The following is a 24399-nucleotide window of genomic DNA, read 5'->3' as shown; positions in this document are numbered from 1 at the left end:
CGTCCTCAGGTAAAGTTGGAAGGAGAAAATTTTCATATGTACGCAAAATGAGACGTTTGACGAGTCAGTATGTTTACAACTAGATTAAGCTCATGAGGATATGAGAAAAAATAACTAATCAGTCCCTGTTCAACATCTCTCGAATTGTGACTATGTTCTCCCTCAGCCAATATCTATGAACTTTTGTATCATTAGTAAGAAGATCAACAATTTTCTTGCAATCAGATGCACAAGTAACATCATGATACCCTAACTCCTATACGTGTCGAAGACCCAAACTCCACAACTAAAACTACTCGAATAGTCTGAGATCCATCTCCCATCAAAATCACAGAGAGCCTCTCCTGCTCCCATCCTGTTTGCATCGTGCAATGAGCTCCCAAGATTGGATTTATTTGATTTATAGTATTAGAGTGATATTAAAAAAAATCCCTCTCTTTTGTATTAAGGGTTGGAGCACCCCTTGTGCTTCCTTTTAATACAATTCTATGGCTCATACAAAAAAGTGATATTAAAAACAAAATAACTTATATTTTTAACTTTTTCATGGATTATAGTTTTGTAAAAAATTTACCAACAAACCACACTTCCATCCTGATACATTTTTACCAACAATTACCCATGCATCCCTATTCGCATTTAGCATATAATTAATCCATCTATCATTAGTAAATTTTATGGATACCTAATGTCAATCCCATACCTATTTTCTACTACTAGTAAAGGAGATTTTCATATGGCAACTCAATTAAATTACATAGCCTTAAATAAATAAATAAATCGATTGGCAATTTACAATTATGCTTCTGCATTGATGTGTCAAGTGCCCACTTAAAAGCCCTCAAAATCATGTAAAATTTATAAGCTACAATATGTCACTCTTGTGGACTAGAGAGCTCGTGCACGCCACCAATTCAACCATGCACTTTTTGATAAGCAATTCAACCATGCACTTAATCCCACAGCACAGGCTATTGGCCATTGACACCACGTATTAAATAAATCTTTCTTATTACAAGGATTACAAGAAAATGAGGGTCAGACTTTCGGTTGCTTACGAGTAAAATATAAGCAACCACATAGAGCCCAATCTATCCAGTGAAAGTGCATGTTTGGAAATCTTTCTTTAATTGATTCTGAAGCCATAATCAATTCTGAGAAGAAGTTTCTGAGTTTCAAAATTGATAATCAGAAAAAATAAGTTGATTCAAGCATGCACTTAGTCTAAGCTAGTCAGATTTGTTTGCCAGACTTAATACGACTCCGATGGTAAGACTTGAGGCTACAAAACCAAGAGATGCCTCCGTTGAGACATGGAATCCTGCAAGAATGAGAGCATGTGAAAAATACAAGTACAATGGATATTATTTAAACTGATAATTGAATAAATAATGTATACCCACCAAAATAGTCGACGATCATCTTAAACCCAATGAATCCCAGAACAACAGCGATGGATGGCTAATAGATAAAAAAGAGAGGAAATCAATGACAAGGACAGAAGCATAAGTATACAGAAGCATTTTAAGATATCAATGGCAAGGATATAAGCATAAGTACACAGAAGCATTTTAGACCAATCACAATCAATTTGAAGATTTATTCACATGTCATTGAACGAAAAACTACCAGGGATACCTTTGAATTTGAGGTTGTAAAAGGTAAATGGACCTGCTGAAATTTGGTTTCTGAAAAGGAATAAATGATATTGCATTTGAGGTGTAGATGTGCAATCGAAATGCAACCCCACCACAAGGGTCCAACACTCCAACATAAAAATGCATTTAGGGTTTTAATTTCAAAATTAGGGGATTTAAATTTGAGATTTTTGGTTATATATTTAGAAGTTAAACACAGCCTAAGCATAAGTAAAACAGAGTATATGAAATTCAGGGAACATACAGAAAGACGGAGATGCAGACCATAAGATACAAGTAGGGTGGATGAAATGGAGGAATGCTTTGAGTGTGATTTGCTATCACTCAAACTTGAAGGAAAGTTTTACTACACAGTTGCAAAACCTTTGATATTGTATGAGATTGAATGTTGGGTAGTAAAGAGCTAAATAGAGTGTAAGCTCAATGTCACAAACATGATAATGTTATGATGGATGAGTGGATATACAAACCAAGATAGGATTAAAAATTGTTGGCGGAAAATTGATGTAGTTAGTTCCCAATGTAGTAAAACAGAAGTGCTTTAGGCATGTGTGGAGAAAACTATAGAACACTGGTAAGGAGAGTTGATCGTATGGAGGATAGTCAATGGTTAGATGCACAAGGAGATCAGGAAAACTATACGCCAAACCATTAAGAGAGACTTAGGAATAAATGATATATTTGTGAACTTTACAGTGTCATTTGATTCATGTAGTCAACCCCAAGTCCCCAATTAGGGAGAATAGACTTTTTGTTGTTTGCGCTGTCGTTATAATCTAATTCTAGCGTAGGAGTTCGATTATAGTATTAGGGTGTTTGACTATGTTGGGTCTACAAATAAACTATTGGTGTAAAAATTCGAGACATCGTTTGCAAGATAATAGATATTCATATTTTGTTTCTGTTACTCTGTTAGAGTGTCAGAATCCTAGTCAAGGGAGTACCTATCAAGAGGTTCACTCTCCGTTCCTACATCACTAAGCCTTTCCTTGTTTTCCAAAATGATAATTGTCTATCTCTCATTCAGGATGAAATAGTAGATAAAAGTAAAAAGCAGGGAGATCCCACTTTGACCAAGGAACATGAGCTGTATGTCTTTCTAAAGTTTCTGTTTCACAGTCGGTCCACAAAAAAAGGTTTATTTTTCAGCAATGATTCTGCTCCTGACCAAAAGAGCATTATATTGTTTTCAACCACTAATTAGGATGAAGTAGCAAGCTTCTAGTTGAGCAGGAAGCCAAAGGAAAACAAAACACTAATGATGACGTGACAACAGAATCTTAGTTCAAGTCCCAAAAGAAATAATTATGGTTATTTTAAAAGACAGACACATAAACAGCAGAAAATTACACAGCAACCAAGGTATATCCACAGACGAAATCAATATTTACCTGTAAGTACTTCAATTCTGCCATACCTTCAGAAATTATCACGTAAAGTGACCTTAAACCTACATTTGAACATTAACAGAAGTTTATTTATTGCTTATTTAAATATCAATGAATGTGTGAGGAAAAGCATCAACCTTAGTAGAGAAGAAACACATGATCTGAGATTATAACAAGAGTGAACTCATTATGTCTCTAGCTCCACGTGTTAGTGGAAAACTAGCTACATAAAACTATAGATGTTACAAAGGAAGATACTTCTTTGCAACATGTTCTCTGTTATAAATTATTTATTTACAATCAGTTTCACAAGCAAATAGATTAAGTGATGAAGTACCCTTTAAGGACTACAAATCCCAATACTAAAAACAAACTCAGATATACTAGCATTGCATTACATCGAAAACACAGGCAAGAGAACTCACCCAAAATGGCAAAAAGATTAGAACTAAAGACTATGAATGGATCCCGTGTTACACCAAAAACTGCAGGTATTGAGTCAACCTATAAAAACAAAATTGTGTCAACATTCCATGCCCAGTTAACTGGAAAATTCCACAAAAAATAGAAGGATGAGAAAAACCTACTGCAAATGCAATGTCACTGAGCTCAATTACGGCTACTGTAAGAAGCAAAGGGGTGGCCTGCCCAAAATGTTTGATCCCTGTTAGAAATCAAGTTGAAATTAATTTTATTCATTAAAAAATATTTTAGTTATTGACAAGAAAGCAACAAATGCTAATCAAACAAAAATTTAAATACATTTGTAAGTGAAATAATAACGAATAGTTAAACCAAGAGAATATGGAAGTCATTTAAATTTGAAACTGACACCAAGTCAATAACTTACTTTCCATACCCCACCCTGATTTGTTATGAACCGGTTTCCATCATAAGATGCTGCAACAATCAGCAGTTTTGTCAGGGAAAGATTTGGACGATTAGACTAGATAGTGCAACTTGAATAAGCTTAATGAAAATAACCACACGCCAGGAAATATACAAGTAAACAATATATTTTCCTCTGTCTACATTTTCCCATGGTAGCCATACACGTAGTCATGCTGGTACACTTGTGTGTATACATGCGATCTAATTCAGGATTCCAAAAAGGAACAGTGTATCAACCCAATACAAAATACTCCAGCTTATACTAAAAGGAAGCTATATTGGGATATACATATATCCTAAATCCTAAATTCATGAGAGAATACTCATTACATTAAAATTATGCTTTGCATGTACCAAACAAATGGACAAAGATAAGTAGACAAATAATTCCATGAAAAAATGAAAAAACCACAAGTTCCTAAATCCCCTGCTGGTTAAGCTTTATTTCAGCGGTTCAGCCATATCTGATTAAATAATCATGTAGATTTTGACTAATTCAGACGAAGTTTCCAGCATATCCTTCCATTCAATTATGTTATGTAACCCCACCCAATTAGTTAGCTAGTAGTAATCAGCAAGTCTGAGACAGTTACATAGAGTGGTGGGATTTGACAATGTATAAAAATAATAAGGAGAAAGTAATAGAGATCATTTTGGGCAGAGTTTGGGAGGGATAGTCTAGGTCTCTCGAGTGCTAGAGGGGTTAGATCTTAGACACCACAATTGTGTATCTGTATATTTTTTTTTCCGTTCACTAGTTCTATACCCCACCATTACCACCCTTAGTTGAGAAAAACCTTGTCAATAAGATATTTTTATTCACGATTATAATCTAGTTTTATTACATTGCATCAAAAGTAAGAATCAAAATTCAACTTCAAAACACTCAAGCAATCAGTAGCAAATCTCCGACTAGGAAAAGAGAAAGAAATAGTGATAATTAGAGTGTTACTTGTTACAGGGATCAAATTTTGGCATGTCTTCACCAGAAAGTTATCCGATAAGTCCGACTCATCTTCTTCACTGGAAAATAGCTATTCATAAAACAAGAAACACACTAATGATTAAAGGTGACGCATAGAATTCAGTATACCACAACATAAAGTATGAACTTTCTAGGATACTGCTAGAGAGATATAATCATTTGAGTGCTTCCATCTAAAAGTTTAAGCATTTAGGATGATTAATCATTGATATCATTAATTAAGCATCTAAAAGTTTGAGCCTTTTTTACCTGTGACTCTCATTCCTTCACAATGAATGTTAGGGGTATAAAAATATTCATACGCCTCAACCTAATATCTTAAGCTTTGAGGGTCGTTGTTTTCATGACAAATATGAATATGAATGTAAAAGGTACTAAATCCAGAAAATACAAGGAATCTAAATATTGGAAAATGTGAATCTTTACCTTAAATGACGAGTAGAGTAATATTGCAGCCAATAGAAGGTTGACTGCCTCAAACCTCTAAAAATCACCATAATAAACAAGATAGGATGATCAGTAACAAGTTTCAAGCTTTTACCAAAAAAGGAAAACAAATGCAAAATATGCTAAGAAATATATCCATTACGAAATAAACCTGGAGAGTGGCTGTTCCAAGGAGTATTATTGTCAGGCGAAAGACTATTGCGCCAGCAATACCATAGGAAAGTACACGACTCTGCATGTTCAATATGAAATGAAAGGAAATTGATCAGTTATCTGCACTCAGTTTTTTTTATAAATAATATTAAAAAGTTGAACATCAAGAACTTGTAACAACATAAGTTAAAGTTACTCATGGTCTACCCTTGGCAAGGTTTATACATCACCTGATACGACATAGGCACTTTGAAGTATTTGAATATAAGAACAAAGACAAAGAGATTATCCACTGAAAGACTTTGCTCCAATATGTATCTAAAAAGGGCACAAAGGTCAAATGTCACACTCCAAGTCACATAAAGTTGAAGAAAGTATACAGGGGAAAAAGTGGTGTAAAAGAAAACTTGATCAAACCATTAACTTAGATTCAAGAGTTCCAAATTAATATCAAATAGGCTATAAATTCAAACTTCTTGTGTTTGATATATCTCTTGGTGATATACTACTTTAAGGTCATGTATAGAGAAGCAGAAGCAGAACAAAAAGAGATGAAGTCTGGTTTAGCAAAACAGATATCAAGGCATCTGAAACACTCCATATAATAAGATTACAAAAACTTTGCACAGTATTGACTTAGAGTACTCATCCAAAGCATTAGTTATATTAGCACTGTAAAATTGGACTGACATTCTAGTTGATAATAAAATTAAATTATTCTGCATACCCAGCAAAGAATTCGGCTGCCTTGTCATAACCCTCTTTAAAACCCACACCAATACCAAATACCACTGCAGCGCACACCTACAAGAAAATCGTGACTAAATTGGCGTAAATCTAATCAACCAAAGAAAGTGTAAAAGAAAGCCGATAAACCATATTAGCAGAGATTTGCCCACCCATAAGGCTACAGTTCTAATAGAAGAGTTGTAAGTTTCAACTGATGTCTGAGTACGAGATGTCTCAAGGTCGTTATTGCCATCATTTGGTTTAGCACAAATCTTCTTTACTTCTGCAGATTCATCGGACCACCAATTTATTTATAGAGAAAGATAAAATTATAAATGGAGGGAGTCAACTTAGTAGGTAAGGTAAATCATCACGACCGTTAACAGAGAAATGAAATGTTGCGATTTAAATAACACCATAGTTTGTTATACATATGCAAATATATGATCACAATCTCAACGTTTATAGTCGTGACTTGTCAAGACTTATTTCATCCTCTAAAATAACTCCTCATAGGCCAAATGCAAATACAAGCATCAGAAATGAACACCCACGATCCAACTCCGAGATTTTACATAAATGGTTATATGTTCATAACAGGGTTGCCTAAATTTGAAACTAATTCAATTAGGTAATGGGTATTATTAGACTATTAGGAGACTAAAATAAATGTGGGACGATCTATGACTATGAGCATTTCATGGGTGAGTGATTAGCATGCATATATGTAAAAGTAAAAGGTACCACAAATAAATTTTATTCTTTTGCATCATGGGTTACCTGAAGCATTCTGGAAAATTCGTCTGAAGAATTGAACCGGAACACGGTGAGGACGACGATGATGATACACTGCCACGAAACAAAAAAGATAAGGAAACAATAACATGGGATTTTCTTGATTTTGTTAGGGGGAGCTTACCGGAGCAAAAGGTAGAGATGGGGTGGTGAACAAAATGAAGCTGAGAGCATTTGGAAGGTGAGTGTGAAACCCTGTGGAAGCGGTGATCGAAGTTGAATGGAAATTGAACGCAATTGTGAACAACAGAAGCCAATCCCATAACTCTTGAGCTCTGTGGTGGTGGGTACGATGCAGTAGAAGTTGAGAAGTTGAGAGATTGGAAATGTAGCGAATGAATGACCCTCTTCTCTTCGCTTCTGTTTTCTTCTATTCTGCCACCGTTTTGTTTTGCGCCAGAATTACAAGATAAAGTTGTTAGGTTCTGGTCTGTGTTACGAGGGAGAGTGGTCAGTGGCCACGCTCAGGATTGTGTAGGGTTCTACAACTTGTGCTCATCAATTAACTTTTTTTTGGTTTACCCGATGCTATCCATTTACTACATTTTTATTATCACATCATTTATCATTGGGTTAACTAGCTTTGATTTCTGTGTAATAGGTCAAGTTTGAAAATTATTCATCACCGAAGTAAAATTTCAATAATGTTTTATACACATATCTTTTCCACCTCCACTTCACTTGAATAAGAAGAGAAATGAAAGTAATGAGTGATATGATATGTGATGTGACATGAAATATAGAGAGAGATAGAAAGAAAAATGTGTGGAAATGAGATGGAAGAGAAAGTGAGGTGTGTATAAATCATTAATCGTAAAATTTAGCTTTAGCCATAATTTTTGGAAAACCAGCTTTGATCCATCATCCGTATGGGAGTGGTAGAAAAATTGAAGAGTTTCTTAAAAATATGGGATTAAAGCTAAACTTTATTTCAGTGAGAGGTCATTTTCAAACATGACATATTAAAAGCTTAGTAAATTCTTTAATGTATTTTCCATTTCTCTCTTTTATATTTTTATCTCTCATTATGTGTACTTGTGTAGGTGTAGAAGGAGTGTGATGGAAGTTTTGTCCTTGTTAATTAGAAGACTAATTTTTCTATATGGCATGGACCTTGTATTTTGTCACTGTAAGTACATGTGGGATTGGAAATTGTTGGGGACTCAAGTGTGAATAAGAAGTCTCACATTGGATGTTTAAGGGAGTGTTGAACACTTTGTGAGTGAGAAGACCCATATACCAAATACCCTAAGGTTTTGAGTGAAAATATAATGTTCAATCTACTTGTGATTCGCTCTTATTAGCCCAATGTGAAAATCCTCCAGAATTTCATGTCTCTTACGTCCCAACTCCCAACAGGAATATATTTAGGTGACAATAAAATTTATGTAAATATGCCTTACACAAACTGATAGAAGTGCGTACGGGTTGGATTGAGTGAATTATTAGCCTAATTATGAATCGAACTGAACAAATCAAGACATCGTCAAAGTAACCAATATTCTAGATACCTTGTCAAAGTAACTAATCATCTCAAAAGTTTAAGCTATTGAGTAAGGAACACATGAATAGTCATATATTATTATTTCTATTAGACACAAAATTTCAACATGAGAAGGTATAAGTCATAAACTCGACTTGTTACTTGCCATGAACTTTTGTTGAGGTTTGATATGATTTTCTTAAAAGTCCGGTTTGACCACATAAGGAGTGCTACTAACACTCATTTTGAAAATATATTTTAAACATTCTTTTTTTTATTGGTTAAACTAGTGTGAGACTCGAGACTCATGCCATGCACGAGGTATTATTTTGTAAAAGTAAAATTACATATGTTTGTTTATGTAAACTTTATTTATATATTATGTAAAAGTTAAATTATTGAAATTGAAACTATATATCATTCGTTCGATGTATGAATGAGTCCGAGTTTTAAAAATCAGGTCGATCAGTACTTACGGTCGAATGAAAGATAAGCACAACTCGTCCCGCGAACACTCCTACTAGAACATTGTATTTTTTTGTCTTAAATTTGATTAAATACAAACAATCTAATAGTATATGTGTAGCTTCTTTTGTAGCTCATAATAAGATTAGAAATTAGTACTTTTACACAATGAGAATTATTTATAATTATTTTATGAGATTTGAAATTGTTATTCAATTTGTTTTTTTATGCCGACCTGAACCCGTCTTTTTGAGGTCCAATCTTTCTCAAACTCGCATCTCATGAGGTCTCTTCAAATTTAAAAATGGATCCAAGTTTAAAAATGAGATCAATCAATATATAAGGTCGAGTGAAAGTTAAATGCCATATAACGTATCTCAACTCGTCCCACAAATACACCTTGAAGGTGATTGAGCAGGTTTTATTTCCTCATTTTGTGTAGCTACATAATCCATATCTAACGTCATTGTCATCACCACCGCTACTAGATACCGCCATGACCCACCACCACCACTACCGCCACAACCACCTCCCTCCTTCACCGATACCATGCCACCACCACTGCCACCGCCACAACCATCACCACCACCACTTCCAACACTACCACCGCCGCCGCCACCACCGTAACCACCACTGCCACTACCACCGCCACAACCCTCCACCATCACCATCACCATCACTTCCCAACACCTCTGCCACCATAAAAATCGTAACACACCAACATAAATTTCAACAAATTAATGAGAGAATGAAAGTGAGTGTTGCTAGCATTTCTCCTTTAAGGATAGTGTGGAGAAGGGAAATAGGTGAGAAGCTGACTCCTCTCCTCGTATTGAAATCTGATATGGGAAATGTAAATAGCAATAGAAAAGATGAGTTGGCAATGTTGGATTATTTATTTCAATTATCTATTTTAGTTGTGAGTATTATCATTAATCACTTAATTAAAATATATTATTTTAGTATTGATATTAATTACGTGAATTATTAATTTTATTCTTATACATGTATTGTGATGTATGTTATATTAGACTTTTGTTATTAATTGACTTATGATAGGTTGTGTTAGTTACTTAGGCCCAATTAGAGGACCGTGACCTCATACTGATAATATATAAACTGGTACCCCATTAGATAATTCATGGTGTAAATCAAATAATCAATACTTGTCAGAATGAGAGTAGTTCTACTCTCACGTTCATGCTTCCATAGAGAATCAGAGAAGACAACAATGGATCTCTCATACGGTCATACCAGGTGCACAATTCCTTTACCTTGTTGAAATTATAACATGTTATACTCTGTATCTACATGAATATGATCTGTTTGATCTTGTTAGTTCTTATTAAATTCAGCAATTGGTATCAAAGCTTGGTTCTATTGGGCCGAGTATTTAGTTCGGCGGTAGTTGATGGCTTCGCACTACTCAGTAAGGCTTTCGTTTTAGGGGGAGTATGATGTTGAGAGTCTGAACTCACATTTGGGTGGGAGAATGTTGGAAATTTTAAGGGTGAGCAATAAGTCTCACATTGATTAATAACGGATTAATCAAAGACAATATAAGTGTGAAGATTAATAGATGTGATTTTTGTTTCCCTCTGAAAACTGAATGGGGCATTTCTACATAGCTACCTTTCTACGCTTTTGCAGTTTTGCTATTTTTTTTTGGTAGTCATGGTAATAACTTAATACAGCAAAGAATTATGGTTAAGGAAATAATGGACGTCATAGACAGACAGAGCTTTGCATTTTCTAGGACGTGCTTAGCAGCAATGCTGACTTTGAACTATGACCTGGGGCCAAAGATTCTTGTCTTAAGAAACATGAACAATAATTACATGATTACATCTATATATATGGACAGAACAGAGGAGGGAGATCATGGTCATGATCTAAAACTTGTTTCATTTTAGTCTACCTTTATAAGTAGTTGCTATTTTTGGATGATCAGCAGCACCAATCTAGTAATTGGCAGACCCACCTCCCTTGATTGAAAGTGGAGAACCCCAGAGAGAGCTATGATCCGTAAATTTGTGATTTAGAAACACAACAATCACCGTTATGTCATCATGGAAGTGTCTCCTCACTCCTTGTTCAATCTTTTGGAGATCTGCAAATCTCATTTCTCTCTTCCTAGCTGCTTCTCGAAGCGCAGCTTTCACAAGTCTTCTGGCAATTCCCTGTTACATTACATGAAATGCATACCACTATTCATTCAGACATGACTCGGATTTGGGTTCCCTGCAATTAGGGCAATCCTACATTCACACTGCCAATGAATCTCAGTTGTTGGATCAAGATCGGTCAGCTCATATATTTTATTAATATGGGCGGCAGAGATATAAATAAAATTTTAGCGGTCCGATCTTTAATCAACTGACTCAGATTCTTAGATTGCATGAATGTAGGAACTATCCGAGTGCGGGGAATCCAAATTTCAGGACTTTTACTACTAAAGAGAAAAACAACAACCTTGAATGGACAGAAAGGAAGGAAGCATACATTAGGTGAGTTGTTGGTGACTATGTTAACAGCCTCTTGGTTGCTGAGATGCTCCCATAAGCCATCAGATGCAAATATGAGAAATTGATCATCGGGATGGAGTTTGTGTGACGATATTGATGGCTCACTACTAAGTATCGGCTTGAAGAATGTTTCAGCTAGTCTATACTTTGATGGTAGAGGCTCCCTGTTGAATTCTGCTTTCTTCAAATATGCATCACCTATGGACCTTGAAACCTGCAAAGCCAAGTTCTATTAATAAATTTTGGCTATAAATGTTTAAGATCTTCTCCAAGAAATGTATGACTTATAGCATATTTGGATAAACTTCTGTTTCTTTAGAATCTCTTCTAAAACTAGAAGGTAGAAGTTTATCTTTAGATTTGTTTTTGCTTCTAGAATCAATGATAGAAGAATTTCCAAACATGCGCTTATAAGTTGTTAGAAGAAGTAAAATTTATTTGTTCTTGCTTATGGACTTCAATGTCTAGCATAAGCTATCATGCATTTGAGTGGCAGGCACCACTTTTAGTCTTTATAAATAATATCAAGCAAACTGTTTTAGTGCATAAGAAGCTTTTGTGTGTCAAAAGTGATTCTGAGGAAAGAGAAGCCGATCCAAACATGCTAGTACTTTGGATTAGTCTTCTCTTTGTTTACTGAAAGGAATTTGTAAAATTCTTCTTCAATAACAAAATGCAATTTTGATCTATCAAATTTCTACCTGTATGAGGCCTTTCACACGCCAAACATTGTGTCTCATAACCACGATTTGTGGATCATAGGGGTGCTTTGACTGAAGTTCATCTCTTATTGTTTCTTGGTTAACATTATGTTCTGTAGATAACTGCACAGCTGATGTTTCCCTTGTTGCCCTCTCTACTCTTCCTAACACAACCCTAGAGTCACCAGAATTTGCAACATAAAGCATGCCATTGCAAATTATCCCCACAAGACAACAAGTACCAGTGGATGCTATATGTGGCTTACTTAGCCACTGTTTCTTCACAAGAGATAGAAAACCTGCCTCTGTTGCTGAAAATGCTTTGCTGATCACTTTTTCTGAAATGCCTTGGTGTTCACCTGCGAGCCCTGGATCACACGAACAAAAAAGGATTCAGTAAGTAACAACTAGAAAATAAAGGGTGGCCAGTGCATGAGGCTCCAACAACTGTGGAGTGTCCATATGGAAAATGATTAATGAACATTCGCATAGTATAGAAAACCAAAATGAGAAGTAATGGATGCGACATGATATGATAAGAAAAGAGAGATAAAAATAAAAATAGAATGTCTAGGAGGTGTTTAACTGTTTGGATTTCTAAGTATCATCACTAGTCAGATATACATAGTAGGCCATTTTTGGACAGAGAATGTTTTTAAGAATGCAGACATTTTGGAGAGTTTGAAGTACATGTTCATAGAAAAAAAAGAGTCAGGGTCATAGAAGAAGATGCAAGTGCCAGGGCTTCCACGGTCTCCAATTCATTTGAAATCTGCATCTAGCAACTTGTAGGAAAATAACACTGAATGAATTTGAGCTCATGTTTGAAATCTTCTACAATTGATTCTGAAACCAGAATCAATTATGGGATGAAGCTTCTGTGAATAGTTTCCGAGTTTCGGAATTGATGCTAGTGAAAGAGAAACTGATCCAAACATGCTATGAATCTATATGCGTATAATAAAGATGAGGGCATACTTTTGAGGTTGAAGAAAAGATTATCACTAACAAATTGTGAAGCCTCAGCCCCACCATGGCCATCATATACACCTATAAAGGTCCCTTGAGGACCAAAATGGTTGGAACTCAAGGGACCAGACTCAAGTTCACTTCTATCCTCCAAGGAACTATTGGCTTGAACCACAGCCATTGAGAATTCCCCATAAAGATGATTCCCCAAATCCTTGTACCATAGCAAGCCATCAACTCTCCCACTCTCACTTCCACTTCCATGATCTCCATCATCACCATCTACAGAAGGTTTCCAACAGGATCTAACCATCTTTTGGTAATAATTTTATAAAAGCTTATGTTTTCACATCAATATCCTAAAGGATGGAAATAGTTGAAGTAAATAAGATCAATTTCTTCTTGGTTTTGCTTCCAATAGATCTTGAGTTTATATATACCCTGCAGAAGAAGCAGACATCATTGGATAAGAACAAATTCAATAATACTTTGTGCATGTTTGAATACATGGTGAAAAATCACATTGAAGTCAAAATCACGGTGAACAAGTCCAAAAGCTTTAGAGAAGCTGCTTATGTCCACTTCGATTTTACCTCACCTGGTTTTCCACCATATATCCAAATAGGTACTTCATTCACACCTCAATTTCATCTACACTCATAGAGACATAGGAAGATCGAGAAATGACGATATGATAAATGATGTGATTGGAAATGCATAGAGATATGATTAGTGAAGACAAAATAGGTGGAAATGTAATTAATCAAAAGACGAACAAATTTGAGATAAAGAACAGAAGGGTATGGGCTGAACTAACTGAGAAGTGTACCTTGGAAAGTGAAACAGTATAGTTTTCATGCAAGTTCAGAGAATATGGAGACGTGCTGGTACTGTGTACCTTGAATCTGAGTTGGACTTCAGTGCTGTGCCATGTTTCAGGAACAAAGTTAGCTGTGAAAGCACATATAGATTCAATATGACAGAATTGGTCTATTATCTCAGTGACCAAAGGAAGCAATGGATAAGAGAAGGATTGGAGCTTTATGTGAGACAAGATCTAAGATCAGGATCAAATGAAGAGATTTAAACAACATAGTCTGACATTGTTGCACTTGTCCTTTTATTTGTCCCTTAGGATTAAATGCTTTTGTGAATTGTGACCAAGTGGGTTTCTTAAAAGCCTTCAATTTCATGGTTGAGATTTTGAGTCCCAATCATCTTTTTGAACTATGATCCTTAGTTAGTTTCTAGGCAACTACGTGTTGGAGGTCAAGTGAGCCTAAAAACGGGGATATCGTGATTCAACACGGTAATAACTATATGAATCCACTTTATTGTATTTTCATTATTCAATCCATTCTTATCTAATATAATATTCATACTTTGAATTTTCACCATTCTTCTTCTAGAATATGAATCCTCGATATTAGTAATTTCACTAAGGATGTTAGATATTTGAGATATTCAATGAATACTTGTAATTTGTGATAGTTTTTTACTAGCATAATTTGAGGAGTTAAAAAATTATAAAATATAATTCTGATTTTCTTAAATGGCCATAAGTCTTAAAATATACGTATAGACTATCAAAATAAAAATATAAGTCGTGCAATGGATTTTTAAACGAACTCTATGAATAGTCGCCATTGAATCGTAAGCTGTTATTATTTTATTTTATTTTATTGTTGTTTATTTTGAGAAAATTAAAGTAACCAAATAACACATTCTTGCTTTTCGTGAAAAATCTTATTGAAATATCTAGCATAACTCTTACCAAAATCATGTTTCATAGCTTTTCTTTTTAACTTTACAAATCGTGGAAGTAAAAAACTACTCCAAATTGCAAATGTACATTGATTAGGTGTTTTGAAAACGAATGTCCAAATAGCACTACCAACTAAAATAAAGTTTTGTTTTAGATAAAACCTTGTTTGAGTAATGAAATTACCAACCAAAACCAAGTTTTGTCCAATGGCTCTAAAGTTAAGATTTAGTGCATATATTTAGAAATACTTCTTCAACTCATTTTTAAAAGTTAAAATCAATTACGAATAGGTGAAACGCTCTCTATTCTAAAAAAATTATTGTTTAAGGTTGTGATATAAAGAATAGCATTATAATTTTTTTTTTGAGAGAGAAGAATAACATTATAATTATTGATAATATAATGTTATAAAAACATCCCTATTTAATTTTACTAGTAATATGTGCAACTATTAAATTCTCTTTTGGATAAAGAAAAAAAATAGTTGATAGAAAAAAGTTCTGGTTGGTTAGTATAAAAGATAATAAGTGGGAAAAAATTTATTAAATAAAAGTATGAATGAAAAAAATTAGAAACAAATACATTGGTTTTCTACAACAACAAACGTTTTGAAAAAATTGAAAAGTGTCTAAAATAATTTCTGGGATAGAGAAGTAAGACTAGTTTTTAGGTGTTTAGCCAATTAACTATTACATCAATAAACTATGCAACAATTCACCATAATAAATTTCACACCACATCTCAACAGTGAGATAATATTGAATATACCGGCATCTTCATTTACTTATTAGATTGATTTTCATTTAAGGTCGGTTAATCCTCATATTAGTCTCTGTCTTTGAGTCGTCGTCTGAACTAAGCCCCTCTCCAGGAAAAATACAAAAGGAGATCCTCTCATTTGTAAAGTGTGTGGGCCACATGGGCGGACCCATGTTGAGGCAAGGTGTGGCTTTAGCCACACCTGTTTTTCTTTCTTTTTTAAAAAAAAAAATATTTATATGCTTCTATTTTATATGCTCTCACAACTGTGTGTTGCTTTCATTATATTCTCTTCCTGAATGTATTTGATACTGTGTGTCTGTTGTTCATATCTATCATGAAATTAATGTTCACTCAAATTATTGTGTTCATCATGTCATCCAATACAATACATATATAAAGAAGAATATACTCAAACATATAAATTATAATAAACGACAAAACCTTCACTCAGCACTTTTCAAGCTACTCAAAAAATTCATTAGAAGAAATTTTGCTATAACCTGCTATGTGCTGCTGTGGATTTCTCATGCATCTCCTATTTTTCGGCCTCCACTATTAGTATAGTATAGATTGTTGTCTTCCTATTGTATTTTCCCTGTTTTATTGTTCTTGTTTTTTTACTGTACTGTTGTTTTCACTTTGTTTCTTTTGTTATATTTCGTTGTAAACCTAGTCCTTCTTGAATTGTAAACTCTTCTATTTTCATGAGAAACTTTATCTCATGGTTTTATCTATAATATTTCTCTTTTTCAAAAAAAAAATTCAATATATTTTAGTCTATAATTTCTTTTATGTTTAGCCTCACTGATATATAAGGTCTAGATCCGCCCCTGGTGGGTCAGGTCCTTGCCAGGGCCCGGATCGAGCTTCAGCGACTGGTGATTTGACATGCTGACTGTGTTAATAAGGCCTATGTGGAATTAAAAAAAAAATTACACATAAGACTATGTACAATGGTTTTAAAATTCAACACCCTCATTTTCCACTTTTTACACTTCACATCATCTTCTCTCTCTTCTATCTAATAACCCTCTCTTCTATCTAATAATTCAACACACATTCAACTTTTACTCACTACAATGGTTTTGTTTAATAAAATTCAACACCCTACCTCACCACTTTTATTTCATATTCTTATTTTCTCTTATGTTTTTGTTTTTGTGATTATATATTAATAACAATTATCGATTGAAATTAAATTCAAACAATTAAGAGTTAATTTTTTTTCTTTATAGTTTAATAATTTATTTTATATTTATTTTTTTAATTTTATATTCTTAATTAATTTTTTCTTGCAAGTAAAAAAAAAAGAGATATAGGGATAGTAATTACTAAAACAAGTGAAATTACAAAAAACTTAAAATGCAATACAATACACTAAGCAAACAATCTATTTAATCACGAAACATTCCGAACTTTACCCATACTAGTTTTATACCCGTGCATTCACGGGTGAAATTTGATATATATTAGTATTATTTTTATATGGTTTAAAAATTATAAAGTAAATGGAGTTAAGTGTAGATAACAATGACTATTTAAAAAATAAAAAAAACAATGCAAGTTTAACTGAAATAGTGGAAACGTTATTATACACTTATCAACATCTAAGCTTTTAGTATTAATCAGACATTTTGTCTTTAAAATTAAAAGTTAAGGTTAATGGACTATTTCTTGTACATTAAAACATGAGTATCCTCTTTGAAAGACTTGTTTTGTAAACATACTACAAAATGTGACACGTGGATTATCTAAAGATCTTGAAATTAGAAGACACCATAATAGGTCCATTTAAGCACATTGTCACGTTCCAAAGTTTAATTCCAAATATGTCATCATATTGAAACCAATGCACATTTATAAGCAAGAAAAAAAACCATGTTTGCTTTCATAGTCTGATAATGAATTAAAAGAAAAATGGTCATTCTGCTACATGTTTCAAAAGCATCATCATTGTGAATTTCACATTGTTTGACATGATCACTCGACAGTGGCCGGTTCATCCTTGCTACACAGCTCTATAATAGATTGGAAATCCCTGAAAATAAAGAAAAAATATATAAGAGAATGATTGTGTAAGAGAGAGTTTCCATGTTGTGTCTTTATTATGTAGTATAAGATTAATAATTTAGCGTCAATAGCTACGGCAGACAACTTCTTCTCCCTGAAAATTTCAGAACCATCAATTTCATCACAAAATAACATGATGACCTGCCCGTGTCATAGAGTCGGGGCAACCAAGCTCAACCACAGCTCGGGACAACAAAACTTCATTGTGACTTTATCTATATTTACAAAAAGATCATATTCCAGGTTGAGTATGAAGTACAAACAATGATCCAAGATGCTCAATTAACAATACATATCATAAACCTATCAGTTCACCTAGGATGAGGTTACTGAATACTTGAGGTAAGTTAAAAAACCAGAAAATGCATATTAAACTGGTTAAGTTATTGGAATGGATCTGATTGAAGTTTTTAAATAAGCATTTCTTCTGTCTAGAACGCATCTGATGATGGAAGATGGCTGTTCTAATTAGGACATTATGAATTCCTCTTGCATTTCTTTTCAATATATAACTCACATTACACTTAATTTAAAATAATATATGCAGTGTTATTTGTTTAGTTCTTCTCGTTGTTTAATGGTTTTGCCAAACTTGAGGTGATCATTTGTGTTTTTAATTTATGACTACATGGTTAATTTTGTCCCCCCAATTAAAACTCTTGTTCTTGGACTGATAAATGAGAAATATCATGTTTCCATGTGTATTATTAATCTTGGATATCCTCAGCCATGCACTTGCAAAGTTCATTCTTCACTAAGTTGACTTCACTAAGTTGACACCACTATGACATGAAGATGAAACAAAATAGGCAATTAATATTTTAAGAGTATGATTTTTGCTTGCAATGCCATATCTTATATGCCAATTGCTGAAGAGCTGTGAATATCCCAGAACTTAATCAATGATAAAGGATATTCTATAAACATTAAATTGCTGAAGAGTTGTGAATATCCCATAACTTAATCATTCTTTTGTTTTATTTTTCTGCTAAGAAAATAGAACCACAAATGTCTTGTAAAAAGACCCTTTTAATCTCAATAATCACTAAATGCATTTAAATAAGTCCACTATGGTATTGCTAGAGCGAGCTTGAAGTCTATCATCACCTATTTGGAATCATGATTTAATTTATGAATTCTATTTAGGCTATGCTCTGATCTGAACAATTATAATGCTAGATAACAATAAGATGGCTTGCTGCGTAATAATCACTAAATGCACGGGTGGTAAGAAAGTAACAATGAAATTAGAATGTTCTAATAATTAGAACCCAAGTAAAAGATAAGGAACTCACAACATGTAGTATGACAGAAGAGTAGGCACATGAAGATCTTTGTTGTTACCAATCAATTTAAGCTGCAGCCATCCAAGTCCATTGTTTTTCATCATGCTAAATGCCCCACCTGTAATGTAAATTAAATACGTCATTGCAATGCAGGAGAGAACCACGTGGACCAAATTTCCAGCAATCATAAGAAGGAGAAGATGAAATCAAACCTGTATAGAGTGCAAGAAATTTTATTGTATCAAGTACAGTAGTCAAATGTTTGATTAAAATAGGCAAGGTTTGATTTTCGTAGGAATTAGAGGGAAATTTAAATTATTAGTGATTTAGTCAAACGTAATTTTATCAAAATAATAAATGACAATTAACTCAGATAGTTTATCAAATAAGATTCTTGAGATGGAGCAGGGAAGTGGTTAAAATAGGCAAGGTTTGAAATTCCGGACTTATTTTTCTGAACAATTAGTTACTGTAATTTACTAATTGATACTAATATCTCGAAATTTAAATTTAAATTTCTCACTTAAAATAGGCAAGGTTTGATTTTCGTAGGAATTAGAGGGAAATTTAAATTATTAGTGATTTAGTCAAACGTAATTTTATCAAAATAATAAGTGACAATTAACTCAGATAGTTTATCAAATAAGATTCCTGAGGCTGAGATGGAGCAGGGAAGTGGTTAAAATAGGCAAGGTTTGAAATTCCTAATTTGAAGGAGTTTTGAAATTCAAATTTTGATAGGGAAGTGGTTATAACAAATTTTACAGTGATTTTGTGTAGAATCATAAGGAAAAAATCAGAAACATAGAAATCATGTGCTATAATTCGAAATATCTCACCTCAGGACCAGCAATAACATTTTGCCCCCTTTGTCTCCCTGTGTTGCTGGCTTTCATGTCACTGACAGAGCAAAGAAATGCATATGGCTACAGAAAATTCAAAGCAAAGTTATATATGTATTCTGGCCCTCATGTTACAAAAGAAAACAGTCCAAAGGACCCAAAAAAAAAAAGAGAAGAAAACAGTTATAAACAAATTAATTATACCTGGCACAAAATCTATCCATTAAGCATTGCTAAATCAATCTGTATTTGATCAACACACAAATAAATAAGATAAGTAAGTAAGTAACAGTCCATCATTTAACTGATTTGGACAGAAGTACAAACCAAGATAGAAAGATAGCAATTATATTTTGATAATACAAAGCAGCTTGATAGATATGGACAAATATATACTCATTTTTATGTCTTACCGTACGTTGATAGGAGTTAAGAAGAAAAAACCTTGATTAGTTGTATTCAAGGACTTTGGTGAATACAAAAATGGAGAAAATTTCTTCTCCGTACAGTGATCAGGTCATTGAGTATAGACATAAGTCAAACAGCAAAACTACTTAAAATTGCAAGTTTCCTAGAAGACTCATAAAAATCAGCAATTGATATGTATGGGACTAATGCCAATTTAAATCTATTCTCTAAAGGGTAAAAATTTGTACCACACCACTCAGTAAAGAAGAATCAATGATTAAACCTTCAATAATCACATTCATCTTCAACATTATAAGAACCAATTTGATATGCTGGATGAGAAAAGTCCATATAATAAGGAAAACCAAGTTGATATGCAGAATAAGAAAACCAAGATGGATCCAGAGACAGAAATTTTTCCACATATCCTTCCATTATTCGACCAAATTGTGTATTGGAAAACAGACCTATAAACATTCAAATGTGGAAAAATCCAAGGATCCATAGACAGAAATTTTTTCAGCAAATCCAAACTAAAACTAACCTATAAACATTCAGATGTGGAAAAATCAAAGGATCCAAAGCTATGAAAAATTCTAAATTGAAAGGTTAAATAACTACCTTGCCACTAACATCATTACTGATAGTTCATGCTGTAAATTGTCCAAAAAAGTGACACTTGAATCCAGCCGTGCATTGGTGTGAAGACTAAAATTGAAGCAAGCATTTGAAAAATCAAAATATAACAAAAGGGGGTTTAGAGTGCTCATAGAGAGAGAAAAAAAAAGCATCGAAGCAGTGAGAGAAGAGAGAAGAAATCAAACCACGGTGAAAAAGCTTGTTGTTATTTCTACAATTTATCAGTACCTGCACAAGTTGAAGTGTTTGGTTAAAACCTCTCACATACAATTTATCAATACCAGCAAGAAAGGAAATATTCAGTCACAAATCATCAAATCATATAATGGAAACATGTCCACTAAATTACTTGCTTGGAAATCCATTTGATGAATTTTTTGTTCTAAACTTGAAATCTAATCTCTCTCTACTCCCAGGGTCCCTATCCTCTTAAAGAGGACAATGTAGAGAAAAAACAAACATTTTCCAGCTGTATAATACCTTATTATTTCATCTTTTCCTCTCTGCCCTTGAAACGGAACCCTTACAAAACCCAAACTAACCAACCAAACTCAGCAAAGTAAAGGAATGAAAAAGGTGAAAAATCAAGTCATCAACTCCTTTGAAGGACAATAAACCAAACGGAATACACAATAGATTAGGTTGTTGATGTTACCTTGCCTGAGAAAGATGGAAAACGGCTTCGAGTAGGGAAGAAACAGCGGAATGGCGTCGGTGAGGTCGCGGCGCAGCCTGAGAGGAGGTCGATCGCGGAACGCAGGAACGGCATCGGTGAGGGAAGAAAGGAGTTGAACGGTGTGAGGGTTTAGGGAGAGAGAATACAGAGTGAGTAACGCATAGAAAGGGAAAGTAGTTGAGAGTAGAAACGACGTAGTTTAAGTGAATGAGAGATTGAAAGAAGAAATGTTGAAGATCTGCCACGTGGATTAGGGGGGAAGAATAGCTATTGAAATGCCACTTGGAATAGTGGGACCTTGAACAATTCCTATTTCTATATATTATGGATTATGGATGTGTTTGACTAGATCTGCATGCAATTCGTGATGTACATTTCACTAAAAAGATGTTTAGAGCTACAAACAGGAGTTTATTAGAGGCTAAATAGAAAAATTAGAGGGAAAAAAGATCGTTTTTTTTTTTTGTGTCCAAATCAAATGAACCAAGTCTCTATTTAAAGACAAAAAAAATGATGAACTTTGGTTAAAAATAAAATTAATTTACTACGAAATAATTGACCCAAAATAATTAGGATGAGATAAAAATCTGGAAATCAAAAGAACAAATGAGATTTTGCCAAGTGTATTAAGTGACCCCCACTTACTATTCATTCAACCAGCTGAAAACATTCAACCAGCTGAATGTTCAACGAGTCATTCAACTCTCCATTGTATTGGTCCAACTGTTGAAAACGAAATTCAACCGTCCCTTTGTAAAGAGCCTAAGAAAATTAAATTAAATTAAAAAATTAATTCTCCAAAATAAATTATAGTTAGGTTATACCCAGAAAATCAAAACAGTTTCATCTCATTCATAATCATCTTCATCATCTCACAAAGATCATCTGCTCCATCCCATCATCTTCATCCCCTTTTTCAATACTCAAATTAAAACAAATTAAAACCCAACAAATCAACCCCCCAAAATCCCTAAATCAGAACCAACTTCCCATTCTAGCTTCTTCTTCCTCATCACTTCCTTCGAATTCAACTTCTTCTTCCGGTTCCAACTCCTTCACCTAGCAAGCTCCAACAAGCTCCACAACCCAGCAACCCCACCCATACCCAGCAACCTAAACCAAACCCATTTCTTAATTCAAGTCCCACCACACCAACGACGAAGTTGTATAACACTTGTAGGAGAGGAAGAAACACGTGAATCAGAGCAGTAAAGAGAAAGGGATACAACTTTAGGGATAGAATCATAACCAAACAGGGAGAAGAACTCCATCATTTAGCAGTAATTTGAGAGAGACAAACCCTAATCCCAAACTCTGACACACGAATTGGGTTGAAGGTGGAAGAATGAACCCTGAAGCGTGAATCTGCATCAAAACATAACGAACCTGAAGCACCCGGTAGCACACCTCGTCGGCGTAGCTCGTCCTCTAGTCCATCGTCTTCTCAGCAGTGGTCTTGATCTTCGTTCTTTGGTCGCCGACGCTCAACCTAAAGTCACAGAGGTCACCTAAAATTGAAGCTCGATTTGAAGTGGTGAACGTGTTTCCATCTTCCTTTCTGGTCGATTTAGGTTTGTTGGCTGTTGTAGGGGACGAATATGGGTTTTTCACGTTCTTTCCTTTTGTGTTTCTAGGTGTTTTTCTTCTCATCTTTTTCAAGTTTCCCCATTTTCTTCACTTTCATACCACCCTCCACACCAGCATCAAGAGGGAAAGGTGAAGAAGCAACGGTGGTGGGGTGAAGAAGCGGCGGTGGTGGAGAAGAAAGGTCTGAAGCGACGGCGGTTGGGTGAAGAAGTGGTGTGCGACTTGTTAGGATGAAGGAGAAGATTGGGGAAAAAGCTTACCCAATTCCCCCCCCCCCTTATTTTAGGGTTAGTTTATTTTTGTTACAAGAGGAAAATCTTTAGAGTTAGTTTAGTTAATTAGGGTTTAATTTTGTTAATTATATTAATAAAACTAACATGTAAATGATTTTATTTTTATTTTTTTCTTGCCACGTCAGTTAAATAGTCCTAGTCAGCATGCCAAATCACTAGTCGCCGGAGCTCCGGGCTCCGACGAGGACCTTCCCCACACACTTTACAAATAAGAGGATCCAATTTTGCAAATTTTCCGGAAAATGACTTACTTCAGACGGCGACTTTTCGGACTAATATAAGGATTAACCCTTAATTTAATCCATCATTGATTTAATTTATCAATGTAAAACTTCATTGTTTATGGATGCTATAGATTTTGAACACTAGGATCTTATAACAGTTCCCACTTTCCAATCTGTCGGTTAACGTCACCATCTTGGCTGCTTTAACTTTCGTGATAAGGCTTTCCTGGCCCTTGTGTAGGCTTGTTACTTGCAGCTCTTATACCATGTGTTAGATAATATAGTTTTTTTTTTAATTATCGATATTTTAATGGGAGTATAGTCTTTACTTAATTTTGATTTCTTAATTAACCAATATATCGATTGCTAGTAATTGTGTAATTTCTCTCTCCATGCTTAGTGTACTTTGCGGTAAGAGGTCAGTTAAGAAGATTTTTTCATTCATATGAGCTGAGAATCGAACCATCAACCATTTCTTAAAAGACGAAGTTTTGATCTACTATGTTAATTTGCTTAATTAGTCTTTAGTTAATTCATTGCATATTTATATGGCTTAATTACAGTTTTAGTCCCTTATCTATCATGATTGTGCGATCTGGGTCCCTGATCTTTAAAACGTGCGATTTTAGTCCTTAAATTATATTTTTGTGCGATTTTG

General features: G+C 34.2%; 2 protein-coding genes across 4 annotated transcripts; both read right to left on the bottom strand.

Moving 5' to 3' along the window:
* Nucleotides 1-994: 994 nt before the first annotated feature.
* On the bottom strand, nt 995-7534 carry LOC130720491 (thylakoid membrane protein TERC, chloroplastic). 2 transcript variants are annotated; one of them, XM_057571139.1, is made up of 14 exons: nt 7171-7534; nt 7032-7100; nt 6422-6534; nt 6250-6326; nt 5753-5840; nt 5521-5601; nt 5349-5405; nt 4890-4971; nt 3897-3946; nt 3634-3690; nt 3472-3550; nt 3050-3108; nt 1404-1461; nt 995-1321 (listed from the first exon to the last, which is right to left on the bottom strand). In XM_057571139.1, exons 1-14 carry the CDS (start codon nt 7307-7309, stop codon nt 1230-1232), a joined length of 1101 nt encoding a protein of 366 aa, XP_057427122.1. In that variant the 5' UTR covers nt 7310-7534; the 3' UTR covers nt 995-1229. The 2 variants fall into 2 exon arrangements, with proteins under 2 accessions (XP_057427122.1, XP_057427123.1); XM_057571140.1 differs by lacking the exon at nt 6422-6534 and having other exon boundaries at nt 7171-7244.
* Nucleotides 7535-10724: 3190 nt separating this feature from the next.
* LOC130720406 (probable protein phosphatase 2C 38) lies at nt 10725-14470 on the bottom strand. 2 transcript variants are annotated; one of them, XM_057571045.1, is made up of 5 exons: nt 14019-14470; nt 13199-13630; nt 12221-12588; nt 11497-11733; nt 10725-11174 (listed from the first exon to the last, which is right to left on the bottom strand). In XM_057571045.1, exons 2-5 carry the CDS (start codon nt 13500-13502, stop codon nt 10956-10958), a joined length of 1128 nt encoding a protein of 375 aa, XP_057427028.1. In that variant the 5' UTR covers nt 13503-13630; nt 14019-14470; the 3' UTR covers nt 10725-10955. The 2 variants fall into 2 exon arrangements, with proteins under 2 accessions (XP_057427028.1, XP_057427029.1); XM_057571046.1 differs by having other exon boundaries at nt 14088-14470.
* Nucleotides 14471-24399: the final 9929 nt, after the last annotated feature.

Source organism: Lotus japonicus, chromosome 5, assembly GCF_012489685.1.
Source record: "Lotus japonicus ecotype B-129 chromosome 5, LjGifu_v1.2".
NCBI lineage: Eukaryota > Viridiplantae > Streptophyta > Magnoliopsida > Fabales > Fabaceae > Lotus > Lotus japonicus.
Note: the sequence above shows the minus strand (reverse complement) of the source record. Positions and strands in the feature narration are given on the sequence as shown.

Bases quoted from the DNA above. Each gene is read 5' to 3' on its own strand.
- LOC130720491 (XM_057571139.1), bottom strand. From the start codon at position 7,309: ATGGGATTGGCTTCTGTTGTTCACAATTGCGTTCAATTTCCATTCAAC. The intron at 6,327-6,421 runs GTGGGCAAATCT...ATTTTCTTGTAG, and splicing joins TTAGAACTGTAGCCTTATGG to GTGTGCGCTGCAGTGGTATT. The intron at 5,841-6,249 runs GTATGCAGAATA...TGCCCTTTTTAG, and splicing joins GCAGCCGAATTCTTTGCTGG to ATACATATTGGAGCAAAGTC.
- LOC130720406 (XM_057571045.1), bottom strand. From the start codon at position 13,502: ATGGTTAGATCCTGTTGGAAACCTTCTGTAGATGGTGATGATGGAGAT. The intron at 11,734-12,220 runs GTAGAAATTTGA...TTGGCTTTGCAG, and splicing joins GTGTGAAAGGCCTCATACAG to GTTTCAAGGTCCATAGGTGA. The intron at 11,175-11,496 runs GTATGCTTCCTT...GTAATGTAACAG, and splicing joins TCACCAACAACTCACCTAAT to GGAATTGCCAGAAGACTTGT.